At 37.5% G+C, this 18,111-nt stretch overlaps 1 protein-coding gene and 1 pseudogene across 1 annotated transcript; both read left to right on the forward strand.

Moving 5' to 3' along the window:
* Positions 1–6,348: 6,348 nt before the first annotated feature.
* Positions 6,349–7,302, forward strand: LOC100716652 (olfactory receptor 8B3-like; annotated as a pseudogene).
* A 6,924-nt stretch (positions 7,303–14,226) lies between these two features.
* Positions 14,227–17,843, forward strand: LOC100716378 (olfactory receptor 8G50-like). The gene is made up of 2 exons (XM_003472593.4): positions 14,227–15,156; positions 17,808–17,843. The coding sequence occupies exons 1-2, from the start codon at positions 14,227–14,229 to the stop codon at positions 17,841–17,843; spliced, it is 966 nt and encodes a 321-aa protein (XP_003472641.3).
* The last annotated feature ends 268 nt before the right edge of the window (positions 17,844–18,111 follow it).

An 18,111-nucleotide genomic window follows, 5' to 3' on the forward strand; every position in this document is an offset into this window, starting at 1 on the left:
ACCTCACTCCTCTGGTGTGCCTGTGGTTCATCTGGTGATGTTTTGTCCTTGTCTATGCTTTCCAGCAGTGATCACTCCAAGTGGCCTCCCCCAGCAGCTATGATGCCCGATAATGGGCACCAGTTATCCATCTCTTCATCTAGGATCATTGGTCTCCTGTTCAGGGAATAATGACAGAGTAAAACAAACAAGAGGTGAATTTAAGCTATGAGGGGAACCACAGTGGTCACACCTCAATGACAGGCTGAGACCTGGATGCACGATGCCTTTGTCTCTTATTAGGTGCACAGCTTAATTGGGGGTGTGCTGGTGGCTGCAGGAAGCAGTGGAGGTGACCTGCTGTTTCCCTCAAGATTCAGGAATTGAGGGACACTGTGTTTTTGGAAAAGCACCTAGGAACAGATCAGGGTTAACCGGTGCTTATCTACTGACTTGACTACCTAGCTAGAAGGAGTTTGCCCAAGTCCAGTCCTCAGCTGCTGTGTTGTCCTGCTTTGCTGTGCCAGAACTCCACACACTGCTAGTGTCAGCTCTGGTGGAGGCCTGATGATCCATCTATCCTTAGAACACCCGTGGATCTCACCGAAAGTGAGGTCGGCCTAGGACAGGCTGTCAATTTATATTTGTGTGAATTTGTTAATATTAATTATTGCCTACTGTGTATGCCTGCAAGTTGGTCTTCAGCGGGAGTGTCTGAAATCTACTGAGACTGGGAAAAAAAGTGAGGGGGGGGGCTAATTGTTGCCTTACATTTAATGTCTACATTTCTGTAAAGCTATTCTGAAATCTTGGGTGATCCCCAATTTCTAGTAGTTAACCATCTTTAATCCTTAGTGGCAATTATTTAGGGATTAGAAATGAAAACAAATTACAGGAGCATAGTATTTAGGGATTAGAATTGAAAACAAATTACATACTAATATTACATGCAGAAATGCAACAGCATACATTTGTAGTTTCAGCTATAAGAGGAAGCTGACGCAGGAGAATCACTGGGTCCAGGAGTTTAGGACCAACCTGGACAGCACAGAGAGGCTCTGTATGAAAAATAACAAAGCTCATAATAAGATCTTTCATTTCTGTTCTTCTTTCCTTCCTTTCCTTTTCTCATTCCCCTTTGCCTGTCTCTTTCCCTTATCCCATCTCAGAGCTGGAGACACTGTTAGTTTGTGTGCAGTGCTGAGTTCACTTTTAAAATTCTGATCTTCCTGCACGTCCATAATAATGATCAGTCCAGTTCCATATGCTGAAAATTTTACATAACGTATAATGCTTGCATGTCATGCCTGCGCTTTTACATCTTCATTACTTACTCAGAAGCATGTGTTTTTAAATGTCCATTCATATCACCACCAACAGGTTTTTCATTAATTTTAAAACCCGGAAGCCAAGGCCTGCATAGGTAGCTTTTGCTGAGGTTTGATTACCTATGTTTTCCACCTGCTTCCTCTCTCACTGCCTTTGTGGTTTTGTTTTGTTTTGTCTTTTATCGGTACCAGGGATCGAACTCACGACTGCCTGCTTGCAAGGCAGGCGCTTATGCCGCTGAGCTAAATCTCCAGCTCCTCTTACTGCCTTTTCATTTGCTAGGGGTTTCTTAGCTCTTTTAGCTTTTCTGAAGCCCAGACATTTTTATTAAGGCCAGACTGTACTGCTCTGTCCACATTCCCACAGCCACACACCTGTGAAATAACTCAATAAGCCACAGACACTGGTCTGACCCTCCTTCTCATTGTGCAGTCACTGGGAGCTGCCTTACATTTACTCAGCAGATGTTTACAAGTGGTGGTTGGGATCCCAGTCCCCAGGCCAGATATATGGAATTGCATTTTCTCTTTCTTTTCATTGTCTGGTACTTGGAGTTTGAATATTCTCATTTTATCTCAATCACATACATTCAAATTTAAAAACACATGAGCTAGAGTTTCTGGGTGTCTGTCGTAGATTCAGTGTGACATAACCTTTCAGATAAAAATTTCATTTAGTTATAAGTGTCTGTTTTTATTTTGTGCATCCTTGTAAGAATATATTTTTAATACACTTTTTGAGATAAATTTTTTCTGACATTGACAAGGTCAAACTCATTGGACCTAAAAGATTCAGAATGAGAAAAGATGCTGTTGTACAGATGGTGACAATCATGCTCAGTTAACGTGTTTTTTTAGTAAATGAATTAGGCCAATGAGATTATCATGCAAAGGAAACAAGGAATAATAGTAGGGAGTTTTGCAGTGTGAGGACAGCTTGGAGTCCTTCTATGTCCATTCCATATTTGTCCTGTGGGCACTGGCAGGATGGGATGTGAAAATGACCTTCATCCTGAGCTCTGGCTTGGGACTTGACATAAATTGCTCTTGCAATGTGATTAGATATAATGGGACCTTCGAAGGAGCATTTCATGTTCTTGTACCACCTAAGTAAAAATACACTATATTTCATAGAAAACACAGGTTTAATCACCAGAGAATTCACCATTGTTGTGACTGACGAATTTGGTCTTGGGGGACACCTTTCACATTTATCTTCAGGGACTTTTGGTCCCTTAGTAATTTGGGGAAATTTGAGAATAGAAACTAGAATGAATTTTAGTGGTTGTAGGATTTTTTTTTATTAGCTAAAGTATCAAAACTATAATTTAAGGTTTTTAAAAGTGTTTTCCTTGGCTTTTTAGTTTTCCTTTATCTTCTGTCATGGAGTTTGCCACCCCAATTTGTTATCCATGGAAATGATCTTTGAATGTTTTTCCATCCTCTGTCCTTCCGCCCAAGTCTTACTTAGCATTATGTACACATTTTCCTGTTGCATACTTTGCTTAGATGCTTATTTGAAACTCAATATATAACTTTTATTAATATTTTTATTTTTTTGAGTTTTCTCTGATGCAGCATACAGTGCAGTAACCTGGGCTATTTTATTGGCTATTTCTATCACCTTTGTGACACACTGTCCTGAATCTCTCCTGGAGAGACTCTCCGCATATGACTGTTTCTCAGAGCCACTCACCACATCGATATTAATTCAAAGAAGTTTCTATTGTCTCCAAAATAATGAATAAAATCCTTGTGTGGCTTCCAATATTCTCCCACAAGGGCAGGCCTGGGGATTTGTGGACTTCCTACACTGCACTGATCCAAGCCTATCTCTAGGCCTTGTCTATGCTGCTGTCCTGTGGTGAGAGACACTAGACCTAGATGATGTACAAGTTCCCTGTGATTCTAATGATGAGGAAACTTACACTGTATAGTTATTTTTTTAAAGGAGGTCATTAATTCTGACACAGGTTGCTCTCAGACTGCCTCTGAGAGTATAGCAGTGCCTCCTGCATGTTTTACTAAGTTCTTTTGTTCCACATTTTTTACCTAAAAATAGAAGTATTGTCACAATAAACTTTCCCTAGTGGAATGCAGGGAGTTTGTACTTTCTAGTATATGTTATAGAAAAATATGAGAAAATGGTCTCCATTCATTCCCCTTTAAAACACCACTGAGCACCTGCTCCACATGTCATTTGTTGCTTTTTTTATTAAAAAAAGGAGATTAAGATAAAAGAGGACATAAAACAACACAGGCCAGAACAGGACAATTTAAGCAACATAGTGTTTCACCACAAAATAATCTGACATAACAATAGTTGCCATTGAGTCTCTTTCCTTGAAATATTTGAGTATACTTTCATATACTGTAGCATCAAACATGAAATGACAGTGTAAAACCATTCAAGAGAATGAAAGTATTTCAGGGCATTTAGAACCAACTAACAGAAGATGAACACTGGTTTCTATATTATCTCCTTGCCTATAAAATTTTTGTTTACACTATCACATATAATAAAATCAAATAAGATACAACATGATAAAACTGATGGAGACAAAAGAACAAAAGCTTGATCAGACTTCAAATCAAGCTGATATTAAATCAGCACTAGCTATTATAATGTCCTGTTTTCTTCAAAATAACTGTTCATACCATCACAGATAATAAAATCCAACAACCCAGAACAAAACCATTCCAACTAATGAATGGAACATTATAAGGTTTCTAAGCAATATAATGGGGAATCGTGTTTATCACATACTGTTATGTATTCTTACCACTTCTTACACTAGGGAAACTATTCAGTATTTATACTGAACATATGAGTTTGATTTATTTCACTTATGAGTATGGTCTCAAGCTGCATCTATTTACTTATAAATATCTCAATGTGATCATTCTTTATAGCTGAGTAGTACTCCATTGAATAAAAATACCATGACTTATTTATCCAGTCCTCAATTGATGGACACTTAGGTTTTTTCCAAGATCTGGCTATTACAAATTGTGCTCCTATAAACATGGGTGCACATATATCACTCTGATATGATGTTTTCAGTTCTTCTGGGAAATATGCCTATTAGTGGAATAGCTCAAACAAATGGGACTTCCTATCCCAGGCTTTTGAAAAATCTCCAAACTCAACTCCACAATGGTTACACCAGTTTACACTCCCACCAATAGTGCAGGAGAGTTCCTCTTTCCCCACAGCCTCTCCAGCATTTGTTGTTGGTAGTTTTCTTGATCCTGGCCATTTTTTCAGGAGTGAGATGAAATCTCAGTGTGGTTTTAATCTTCATTTCTCTATTGAGTAATGATGATAAACATTTTTCATGCATTTATTTGCTATTTGTATTTCATCATCTGAGAATTATGTATTCATCTCAGATGCCTGTTTTTGGACTGGATCCTTGAATTTTGGGGGTCTGATTTTTTTTATTCTTTATATGTTTTAGACAGAATTTCTTTGTCTGAGGGACAGTGCATGGAGATTGCTTCCCAGTTTGTGTGTTTTATTTTCACTATGCTAGACATGAGGTGATCCCAGTTATTGATTCTAGGAAGTATTTCCTGTGCAGTTTGATTCTGTTCGTGAATTCTCTACCTACCCCTATGCCTTCAAGGTTTTTACTCAGTTTGCCTTCCAATAGATTTAGTTTTTTTTCTGTTTTAATATTCAGATCTATGATCCATTTAGATTTTAATTGAGTACATGGTGATAGGCATGGGTCAAGTTTTAGTTTTTGGCAGTCATTTATTGCTCTTGCAGATACAGAAAAAGTAATAAAAATATACAACACCTGGTGACATTGAGCTTAGATTCAAATTAAGTGTACAAATCCAGAGAGAACACACAGTTGCAAACAAACAATTGTGTCATATCCAAGCTAGTGACATTTAATAAGGATAATCCATTATGAATAGAAGATAAGGTTTCTTTCTGTTTGGAGAGGTCCTTACTTAGGAGTTAATCAAAATATATGTAAAGTGGTATAGCTTTAATAAGATAATGTCACTGTCATTAGTTAGCTGGTCAATACAGCACAGGTAATTCTTTTAGCTGAATTCTTGAGAAAATAGCAGGAAATACAAGTCTTCCAATATTTAATCATTAGTTCACTGGTGAATACTGCACAGGTAATTTATTTTAAATGATCTCTTGAGAAAAAACCAGGAAACATAAAGCTTCCAATATTGAATCATTGTTAGCTGGTGAACACAGAATAGCTAATTTCTTTTGGCTGATCTCTTGGCAAAATACCTGGAAATGTAAGTCTTCCAATATAGAATCAGGATCCTAGGTTTTCTTCACTCATAAAAACCTCTTTGGTCTTGCTAGAAGGTGGCTCTTTTGTGATTGGTACATGCTACTTACCATTCCTTTCACTAGAGAGGATGTTTTGAGCAAATCCATCCCCAGAAATCATGATCAATAACTCATGGCTTCTCACAGCCTGGGGAACTCAGGGCTGTGTTCTGAATCTCTCACTTAAAATGTGTCCCGAGCAACAGTAATCATGACAAATTAAATATCTTTATTCTGCACCATGTAACACTCATCAAAGCCACTTAGCTCTTTGAGAAGAGAGGAGGGGAATTAAGCCCTCCACTAAAGCCATGGCACCAAAGGGTGAGTGTTGAATTTTAGCTCTTCTGCTATTCTTCTTTCAGACTTCATCTGTGGTGTTTGGTGAACCCTTGAAATGTCTCATCTCCTGTCTGCTGAGGTCATCACTGACTGGGGTGTAAAAAGGACAATGGAGGAAGAAGTGGTCTAGGGCCAACACTGTTCCTGCTTCCTGAAATCCCTCCTTATGGAATCGCCTCCTACATTCTACCTAATATTCATCTTCATACATTCCCTCTGCCTGATTCTAAAGTGGAGAAAATGAGGGCATAGGGAAGCATGGGCTCGAGCTCACACTCCTATTCCCCGAATCAACTCTCATTACAATGGATTTGGTTAGGGAGCTGCCCCATTTTAGTGTCACTGGGTGCTTCTTCTCTTGTTCTCAAAGAAATGTTCCTTAGAAGAATGGCTTCACACAATGGCTCTTCAGTGACCGAATTTGTCCTGCTGGGTTTAGCACAACAGCCAGAGCTCCAGATGCCTCTCTTCCTCCTCTTCTTGGGAATCTATGTGGTCTCCGTGCTGGGGAACCTGGGCTTGACTGTTCTCATAGGTCTGAATCCTCACCTGCACACTCCCATGTACTACTTTCTCTTCCACCTCTCCTTCATCGATCTCTGCTACTCCTCAGTCATAACTCCTAGAATGCTGATGAGTTTCATGAATCAAAAAATTATCCCTTATGCTGAGTGCATGGCTCAGCTCTTTTTCTTTGCTTTCTTGGTAATTGATGAGTGTTATATTTTGACATCCATGGCCTATGACAGGTATGTCGCCATCTGTAAGCTCCTGCTTTACAGAGTCATCATGTCCTAGCAGGTCTGCTTCGTGATGGCAGTGTGTGTGTGTGTGTGTGTGTGTGTGTGTGTGTGTGTGTGTGTGTATGCAATGGGCTTTATGGGTGCCATGGCCCACACAGGTTGTATGCTGAGACTCATGTTCTGTGCCAGCAGTATCATCAATCACTACATGTGTGACATCTCTCCTCTCCTGAGGCTGCCCTGTTCGAGTATCTCCATCAATGAGGTCGTGGTGTTCCTTGTGGTGGGTATCAATGTCACAGGTGCCTGTATTATCCTTTTCATTACTTATACTTTGATTTTCTCCAATATTTTCTGTATCCATTTTAGAAAAGGTAAGGTCTAAAGCCTTCCACACCTGCAGCTCTCACATCATTGCTGTTTTTATTTTCTTTGGAGCAGCAGCATTCATGTACCTTAAGCTTTCTCCTGCTGAGAATCTTGATCAACATAAAATATCCTGTTTTTTTATATCATTATGGAGCCAATGATGAATCCTTTAATCTACAGTTTGAGGAACAAGGATGTCCATATTGCACTGAAAAAGACTTTGAAGTAAAAAAAGATTAGCACATAAATAGAAGCCATTTTTGGTATATGTGATATGAATTAGTGTAGGTATTATATAAAGCTATGGTGAGAATGGCAAGTAATCATATATGCAAATATTTTAAAATATAGGAAATTGAAGACTTACAGAAATCAGTTCACAAAGCAAAGTAATACAGGTAAAAAGATCATATTTCTTCTTTTAAATAGGATTAGTGTTATTGGTTTAGTCTGTCATTCTCCTGCTTAGTAAGGTTTTAAGTGGAAATGTGATACAGGAAAATAAATCTACAAATGCTTATTTTGAAACTTAAATGCATTCATATCTGAAATTCCTGTTCCACTGTATCATGTAGGTAATGATTTTCTTGCACTTTAGTTTGGCAATTTAATTTTTATTTGGTAAATCTCTGTTGAATGTTTCCAGAACATTAGTTTCTGGAGAGTACTTTGCTTTCCAACAACACAAATACTCAAATTTTTGTTCATATGTTAGTCTCTAATATGTGAGGTAAAGAGATGCTGAAGATTTTCCTCTGATTATAGTTCCTAAATACAGGAAGGTAGAATATTTAGAGCAGACAGGACAAAGGGAAGGTGCATTACCTGCAGCTTTTAGATACAGCTAGGAATGTGGGTGTAAAGTTGGGCTGTGTCTTCTTCAGAAAGCAGCTTACTACAAATGTTAAGCAGCTATCTATAGTGGAATTTGATTGGTTCTTCAAGCATACTATATAATCCTAATTCAACTCCTTCAGGTCAGTAGCAAGCTTTTTGCATTTTCACTCTGATTTTGTTTTAGAGTTTACATAACACAAATGGTGTGGTTTACCAGGTCTCCAAATGTATCCTGAGCATCTTATTTTAGATGTTAAAATATGCAGGCACTGTCTTCATTGTAAAATTGTAATAGTGGGGAGTCAAAATAAATGTCTGTTACCTCAAAGTCTTAATTGTCTGCATTTAGCTAGTGATGGAGTTTAGGTGGCTAGGAGGAAGAAAGAAATATAAACAAATAATAAAACATAAATGCACACATCCAAAATTTGTGCAGTCTTAATTTAAAGTGATGATACAGAGAGTAATTGTATTTCGTAACAGATGATAATGGACTTCGCTGAAATGGGGAGCTGAGACCTAATCAATGACCTGAAGTCTGTTGCATTGAGATGTGAGGCAGAGCTAAGGGTTAGCACAGAGCTAAGAGCTCAAGAGGAAGCAATGGTCTTGATGTAAAAAGATACAAAGAAGTCAGTATTTATGATGTAGCATAAGGATGAGATATTAGTGTGGTTCATAGAAACATATTTAGGAAACAATTGTAAGTATCAGGCTCTTAGAGGGGAAAAGAATGAATGACATTAAAACAACAAATATCACTGTTACATTATCCCTAGGAGCGAGAGCTTACTCTTCTCTCCTTTGTTTTAAAGCTTTGTTTTTATTTCATATGGTCATCGAAATAGGATAAGATTTCCACAAGTAATTTGTAATGAAACCTATAATTCAACAGATATCAAATAAAACCATAATACCATATCTTGCAAGAAAGGTTGTGTTTGTGGTGCTAATTTTCTATGCCTAGAAAAGGCGAGTCAGAGTTTGTAGATCTGAACCAAACCAGGTACAGAAGAATGTGAGCGTTCCCTTGATCTTAAGTTTGGAAATGTGTAATGACTACTGAATTTGGAATCATGTGTTAGCTTTTGATTTTAGACTCTAAAACTGTGTGTGTGTTCTTTTCATGTTGGCTATAGATACCAAATATTAAAATTTCTGTGGTGCACATTAAATGAAATGATATAGGTTTTTAAAGTTTATTTTAACTCATTTTTCTAAATGTTGTAACATATTAATAATAAGAAGCATATTTTTTCCATGTAACTTGCCTGAACTCAGTATTTGTCATAGTCTGGTTTTACAGGGAAATAGATTTAATGAACGACATATAATTTATAGGATTATTTTATGATATTCTCCTAAAGAGTCCAATATGGAAGAGCGAGAGAGATCTATTCATGCACTAAAGATCCAAAGAATGCAGCTGACATTCTGGATCCCATGACAATGTCCTGCAGGAGTCCACCTGAAGACCTAAGGCCTATAGCAATTTCCTCCAAGCTTCCAGCTGAACACCTAGAGTCTATGACAATATCTCACACAAGACCATATCAAGGATCTGCACTGGGAAGGCACAAAGGTTAAGGATGGAAGTTGGAAAGTTTCCACTGGTGGGATGAAGAATCCGTCACCAGGCTGAGCTACCCTTACTGGAGACGGGGAGCAAAACTTAGGAAAGGGCCAGAAAAATACCCAATAGAACCACAGTCACCCTCAGATACAGACAGGACATATGCTGCTTCAAAGATGGGAATAGTTGAGTTCATATCAGGAAAACCAGCATGACAGGCTTCTCCAGGAAAATCAACAGCACACCATCTTCCCCAGCTGCTTTATTTTAATGCTGTTGGCAGCAATCCTCATACCCAGAACTGCACTGATTCAGTTCAGGTGTGTTACAAGTTGACCATTACTTTCTCCACCAGAGTATTCATCTAATATTCAATGTTATTTCGCAGTTGTTGATCTGATGTCAGTCATTTGGCATAGCTTGTGACTGTTCAAACTGGATCATGGTTGCTTATATCTTTGTCTTTGCAATGCACTCAGGAGAATTCATGGCAACACATGCATAGTGTTAATTAGCTTAGAGTTACATGTTACCTTTAAGATTCTTTTTTACTGATTCTTTTATGTATGTATATATTAAAAAACTTCATATATATATATATATATATATATATATATATAATATATTTAGTCCTCAATGTATATCCAAATATGTGACTTTAAATTTATAATTCCTCTATTGGTAGCTTAATTATAATATAGCACTGACATCCATACAGAAAAATTTAGAAAAAAGAGCTGTGGGTATGTATTTTAAAATAATTCTTAAAATTCATTGGTAAAATGATTACTATTATATTTTGAAATTTTGCATTATTTCTACCCGTTTTCTGTTTTGCTTTTCTTCTCTAAAAATATAGATTTATTTATTCATTTATTTACTTATTGTAAAATAACCATTTATTCATTTATTTACTGTAAAAGAAATATTTCAGATTCTAAGAAAGAAAGAGCTCTACAAGTTGATGAAGTTGAGCTGTATTTCATTGCTGAGACCCAAACAAAATAACGGCTTACAAAAACAAAGCCATGTACCTGAAGGGAGGATAAAGTGTTGGATCATTGGTTATGTGATTGTTTCTAGATACATCAAGGAATGTGCATTTATTATGGATACAATAGATATTCTAAATATCAAATGACTGTCAGAGTCTTATATAGTCAGCAGTGATTTTTCATTCTGGGTAATAAAAAATGCTATGTTTTATTTCACAAGTAAAGGCATCAATCTCTCTGGGCGATTCAGTTTCCTTCACATGTTTGATCAGCAGCGGTTGTTACAGCTTAATAGGGTTCCTGTGAACTCATGTATAGGTCCTTAATTTCTTAATGCCTGCTACTGGGTTCTTTAAGATGATGATTACATCATCAGTGTTAGGGTGGGTACTAATCCAGCACAACTGATGCTCAACAAGAAGAGAAAATGTGAGCTAATAGACAGCCAGGACACAGATGCACAGAGGAAAGACCTACTACACAGCACAAAGTTAGCCATCTGGAAGTCAAGTAGAGAAGCACCGAAAAGAAACCAAGGATGATCTCACACACTTCACAGGCTTCCAGATCCAGAGATGTAAGAGAATAAATTTCTCATGTTTATCCCTTCTCATCTGTGGTATTTTGTTATGAGAGGACCATAACGGTGGTGAAATGAAATATTTGGTTTTGCAAAAATCATTTAGTAACAAAAATAAAATGACAAAATAAAATGACAAAATAAGCAAAACTGTAATGTAAAAGCTCAAATTCTCATACTTTGGAATAATTGAAGGTTTGTATAAGGAGTATTATTTTCTTAACTGCAGCATAATAGCTGTAGCTATTTAGGAAGAACACTCCGGTATTTGAAACAAACTCTAACAGTCAAATGGAGGGGCACAAACTAAGCATGAGAACAGAATTTATCTGAGCTCAAAGAAGGAGAAGCTCCAGGAAAAAACACAGTTCCATTTGTCCGCGAGAAGTGCTCTTGAAATATGTCCAAGTGTGCAGGTTCTCACAGATAAAGAAAAAACAAGAGAGAAGTTACAGCAAACCGGTCACCACGGGGAGCAAGGGTGCCAATCTCCAGCAGTCACTTACCCTCTACACTTCAGGTAAGAAGTGGGATAAACATGCCAAGACTTTTACCGTTTCTGTTCATTTTGTGTGATCTCTGGGTGAACCCAGAAACCCACGGTGCTAGCTCACAAGGACCAGGCTACTACAGTCCTGTGCCTCATGCTCCCCTGGAATAAAGAGCTTTGTGATTTTGTTCTTGCAGCGGTTGTACAGTCTGTATTTGCTTTAATCCCACAGCCTGTACTCATTTACAAAGTTCTTTAGGTCAACACCCTTCATGCTCAGTCCTTTCAGTGAGGTTATGCCATAAGGCATCCTGAAAACTCCAAAGAGCAATTTCCACTAATTGCAAATAATCAATTAGTTCTCCAAGGCTTGCATAAAAATTGGATTTAAATATTTCAGAAATAATTTTGTATAAGAAATTACTGTCATGAAAGCGTACTAGAATCATGTCTGCTAAGTCTTCACTTTCTAGCCCTCAGCCAAATGGCTGCTAACAGCTCAAAAACATGCAGACAATTATACATGAGTGAGCTAATGAGAATGTCACACACAGGGTGGAAAAACAAAATCTCTGGTGAGAGGAACTCTTGAGGGAGCATGCGTCTTTGTATTTTTAGGATCACTCCAATGTGAAAACTCTTCATAAAGGTGGCATCATGTTATCCCCAACCCCTTGGGAAGTATTACTAAGGAACTGTGAGAGACCCTGTGGTACTTAACTCACAGTATGTATATCAGCTATTCAGAGCTTGGGATCTGCCTTTTGATCCACTAAAAAAAAGTGTGCTCAGGAGTCTCTGGAATTCACACCAGCGACATCATCCAAAGTTCTCTCCCTTAGAAAGAAGTTATTCTAAACCACATATGTGACCCGATCTCAGGTCTCTGAGCAACAAAAACAGTGAGTATCTGAACTGTGTCTTGCAACCTCAAGGCACTGACAATGTTTCACGATACCAGTGCAAGATGTCCTAGAGTTCCCTGAAAAGCACTGCTTACACATTGCCATAACATAGCTGTTGACACAATATTCTTTTTCATAATTTAACATGTGTGACTTTCAGAAATACTTAATGGTCCAGGGGTTGTGTTAATGCGTCAGAATGCACCTCACCAACTGTAGCTTCACTCTCATAGAAAGCACATAGCAAATTCAGTCTTCATTTGTATTATTAGTCAGGTTGAAAGTAGGTGTAAATTAGTTTTATCTAAATCTGCATCTTCCTGGGTAATTGTAATTTATAATCCACCATGCTGACCTATAATCCACTCTCCTCCAGGTATCCAAATTTGGCACAACTGGTCAGATGTAGTTAATTATGTCCAGCTGGAACTTCTATAATTTTGGACACTCTTTTAATGAGTACTTTGAAATTATTTGTGTGTTTTGATGCTTTTTTTTTTGGACCCATATTTTCTGAACATGAAAAGCTGATTTCATTGCTTCATAATTTGAATATTGTGAAAACTTGCTTTGTTCCTACTTATTCTTCCAGACTCAAGCTTTTCTGAAAAATCTTCATAATCTTCTTTCTAAACTAGCACCATAACAGCTGTGTTCCTATGTGACCTCCCAAGCAAGGCATTCATCACACTGTCCAGTGTGTGTCTCTTTCCCCTATAGACTGTACTACTTTGGAAAGCATAGATTCTGTAATATTTATCTCTCCCTCCTCAACACCCATAGCAAACCATTAGCCTTAAACTTTTAAATGGATTTTAATATCAGTCCACTTGAACAAACAAGCACTACTTTCATAGATCAGTATCTTTGTATACACATTCACTACAGTTTTCTGTAAATGTCATGCTTTCTTTTTCCTTGACACGATGTAAATTTTTGAGTGTGTGCCTTTTTCTCAATACAAAAACTAAATATAAACTATTACGGAAATATAATTCAATATTTCTCAGTTAGTGATTGGTCTTCAGATATTCTGAGTTCACCTAACTACGTTTACCTACAGCTTATAACTCTGTCACATCCACAAGGGACTTCATGACCATGAGCAAATCCTTCACTAAAATTAGTGTAACTAAGGATTGTTAAATTCCTTTATTCCGTAAGTCTAATGGAAACAAAAATTCTGGACTTAGTATAACAATTTCACAGTTGTTTCGAGTCATCACTGCTTACTTTCAAAACTGTTTATCTTCCCAGAAGGAAACCTAAAGATATGAAGTAATGGGTGGATCCAGAGGGCAGTGTACTATGTGAGATGAGCCAGTTTCAGATGCACAAATGGTGCATGACTGTTTTTATCTGAGTTATCTGTAGCAGTTAACATTGTATTACTGTGTGTTTTATTTTGAATGTTACTCCACTGTTAACTCACTTTAACAATGAGTCGTATTTTCTCTGCAGAACAAAGAGGATTACACATAAGGCAGAGAAGGCTCCTAGGTCATTCCATCAAAGTTGTCCCAAAAGCTCTTTGGGTGTTCGTGGTCTAGAATACAACTAATAACCATGCAGACAGCATGAGGCACAGCTAGGACTGGACTCTATCTGGTGCTTACTGACATGTCCCATATGCCTGGGATTCCAGGGTCATTGGCAGTCAACACAAAGAGAAGCTGGAACAGATCTGGAAATACCTGGTTGAAAAGATCAGAGTTGCATAGTTGATTGTTTCATGGGCTAGTAAATGCCTGCATCAAGAATTCCTGAAGAAAAATGGGAGATTTAAATCATTCCACAGTGACTGAGTTTATCCTTGCTGGGTTAACAGAGAAACCAGAGCTCCAGCTGCTTCTCTTCCTCTTCTTTCTAGGAATTTATGTGGTCACAGTGGTAGGGAACCTGGGCATGATCACACTGATCTGGCTCAGTTCTCCCCTGCATACCCCAATGTACTATCTCCTCAGCAGTCTGTCCTTTATTGACCTCTGCAATTCCACTGTCATCACCCCCAAAATGTTGATGAACTTTGTGACAGAGAAGAATATCATCTCCTTCCCTGAATGTATGACTCAGTTCTACTTATTCTGTGTATTTACAATTTCAGAGTGTCACATGTTGGCTGCAATGGCGTATGACCGCTATGTTGCCATCTGTAACCCCTTGCTTTACCATGTCATCATGTCTCCTCAAGTCTGCAGCTGGATGGTAGCTGGGGTGTACGGTGTGGGTTTCGTTGGTGCCACAGCTCACACAGTCTGCTTGCTGAGGGTGCTTTTCTGTAAGGCAAACTTAATAAATCATTACTTCTGTGACCTTTTCCCACTACTGGAGCTCTCCTGCTCGAATACTTTCATCAATGAAGTAGTAGGTATGAGTTTCAGTGTGTTTAACGTCTTCATACCTACCCTGGCCATCTTTACCTCCTACATCCTCATCATAGCCAGCATCCTCCGCATTCGGTCCACCTCAGGCAGATCCAAAGCCTTCAGCACTTGCAGCTCCCACCTCTCAGCTGTTGCTGTCTTCTTTGTTTCTCTAGCATTCATGTACCTACAGCCCTCATCAGTCAGCTCCATGGACCAAGGGAAAGTGTCCTCTGTGTTTTACACCATTTTTGTCCCCATGCTGAACCCTCTGATCTACAGCCTGAGGAATAAGGATGTAAAAATTGCCCTAATTAAGATCCTTGAGAAAAACTTTCTTGTGAAATAAATTATTGCTTTAGCAAAAATTTATAATTTCTGTAATTTTAAACAGAAATAGTCTAAGGTTATCCATCTGTGGCATACATGATAAAATTATCAGTGTTGTGTGGTTATTTAGAAGAAAGATGTCAAAGTTGGGGTTGGATTCACAAGATTAGAAATATGTGACCTGTATCACCTCTAGACATTTAAAAAATTCTTCATAACAGTTGTTGACACTTTTTATGTTGGGAACACGGGTCTTTTTAAAGTCAAACTTGTTTATCTGAATTCTTGTTATATGCATGGTAGCATGTGGTCATGTTCTCTTACACACCTAAAATGTCAAATTAAATGACTTGGCAAATATATAAGGAATTATGATTTCTAACATAAATGTACCCATTTGGAATACATCAAAGATGACCCCTGCGTCTTACCAAGTGTGCACAACTATAAGAAGGAACACGGAGTCCTACAGGTGTGTTAAGGTGGCTCCTAATCACCAAGAATTACTAATAGGGTTGATGATATTCACAATAGTAAACACATGAGTATATTAAGCATATTTTGACACATATTTTGTAACTAGTTTTTTCCACTGTTTTGGGATTTTGCTACCTCCTCTATTTCCTGATAGTTGTCTAACTATTTTCCTTGTTCCACATATATCATGCCTTTTCCCTATCCACATTATAGTATTTCAAATGTAAAAGTGACATCTTTATATTGCCATTATTTATTACATGTTAAAATTAAAACTGGCAAAAAGTTTGCTGACTAATGAAAAGAAACATTATTACTACAAAATTCACTATTTTAGAAAAAAAATAGATATCTTTTCTGAAGGGGTAAAGAGAACTTCCCATTCATAAATGTATTTTACTCTCTCTTGAAAATAACAGCTCCTCCCGAGAGGCTGTTGTTCCCATCATTCAGACTCAGTGTCTCTGTGGCATCTGTGTGTTCCTCAGCTTCTATGCCTTCCCTTTCTGCAGAGCAGAATCAAAGATGCTTCTCATCCCTGCCTAGAACAGCTTCTCAGACTCTTGGATGTCAAATATTTCTGTGTTGTGTTAAAGCCACTTCTACATGATGTATCCTATCATGTTTGTCTACTTTCTGATATAAGTCATAGCATTGCAGAGAGATGAATTAAGAGCACCCTGGAGAGTATCTCCAAAGACCAGGGTACCACCTTTCTCCGCTGTGTTGTGTGTTGTGATCTGATGTACAGCAAAGTACATCGGTTTTCCTGTCTCCCTCTCTTCTTACCTCTCTCTTTCTCTCCCTCCTTCCTTCCCTCCTTTTTCTCTGACTTCTCCCGTTTCCTCCTTTGCTTCCTTTTTCCTTCATTCTTACACTCCTCACTCTTTTCCTTATTTCCTCCTCCTTGCTCCTCTCCTTATTTTCCTTCTACTCTTCTTTTGCTGTTTTTCTTTTGGCTTTTTATAGCACTGGGGATCAAATGAGCATGTCGCCCCTGCTAGGCAAATGCTCCCCTACCCTGCTACTTCCCCAGCCCTGTTTATTGACTGATTTTATTTTAATGCAGGATCTTGGTAAGTGCCCATGCTTGCCTTGAACTTGAATTCTCCTCTTTTCCACTACCAGTTAGATGAGAATGCAGGCTTGTACCTCCCCACCGAGCTTCTTCTTCCCCTCCTCTCCCTCGCCTTTTCTTCTCCTCTACTTTCTCCCCTTTCTTATTCTTTATCCACTTTTTAATCTTCTATCCTTTTTCCTCTTCATTTCTCTTCTTCTTCTTTCTCTCCCATTTCCTTTTCCTCTTCTTCTCCTTCTCCTTCTTCCCTTTTCTCCTCCTGACTCCCCTCTTTCTCATCATTTTTGTGGTACTGCAGATATAACCCAGAGTCTCACTCTGCCATTAAGGCAAGTGCTCTACCACTAAGCCACATCCTCAGCACCTTTATTCCTCTTTAAGCCAACATGAGACTTTCAAATGGAGTTCCATTTTAAAATAATCTGTCTCATCAGACAAACATGTAACAGTTTTTGCTTAGGTCTACATTTTTATCAAATATGTTGTCATTGTCTTACCCTATAAATCTAGAATATATATTTAAAGACAGAGAGAGCAAGCTTTTGGTTCATTGAAATCTAGAATTCTTGGGTTCTTATATATTAATTAATGAGTTTATATTTTCATTGCCTGTTTCTTTATTCTACAAAAATCTATATGTGTTTATCCATACATGGGTAAAAATGTAAGACATTCATGAAACTTATAATGCAGAAAACACATAATACAGGTCATGTGAATACTGAACTAACATTGCTTAGATACGTTTCACAAGGTTTTTGCGTATGCAAATTTTAGTTTTTCGCTCTAAGCATTAAACATTAAAAATTTATTAAATATTGAAAATGTTCATGTTGCTTGATGACTGAAATGAGTATAAGTGATCTTTTTCAAATATTTATGTATCACTAAACTTGCTTAAAATACTTAGAAGGGTAAAATATATGAAACATCTCTTGTATCTTGAGAACTGCTGAAATATATATTAAATTACTAGTGTAGATGTCAGATAGATTAAAAAGAACATAAGGGTCTCTAGCAGAAAAGTAAAGATAAAATAATTTAAAGAACATAGCTATTATGCTAGTCTACAAAGGACAAATATATAGGTTATATATCACCATTAGACAAGGTCACATATCATTAAAAGTTTCTGTAATTGAATACAAAGATCAAATATATTTTATCACTATGCACTGTGATAAACTAAAATAGTGTTTTCACATGGATTTGTCTTTTATTTCTCTGACATGACTAAGCATTAATTTGCAACCAAACAGAGTTCCTCATTATCAGATACCATGAGGATAACAGAGGCTGGACATTTTTATCTTCTGTATTCATTAGAATTTGTTTTGGCAGTGCAAACCATGAGTATAAATAAACACACACACAATGAAATGTACATATATTTTTAAAATTGTTGATCTA

This window comes from Cavia porcellus, unplaced genomic scaffold (genome assembly GCF_034190915.1).
Source record: "Cavia porcellus strain 051 isolate PalLab524CR breed Dunkin Hartley unplaced genomic scaffold, mCavPor4.1 scaffold_9, whole genome shotgun sequence".
Taxonomy (NCBI): Eukaryota; Metazoa; Chordata; class Mammalia; order Rodentia; family Caviidae; genus Cavia; species Cavia porcellus.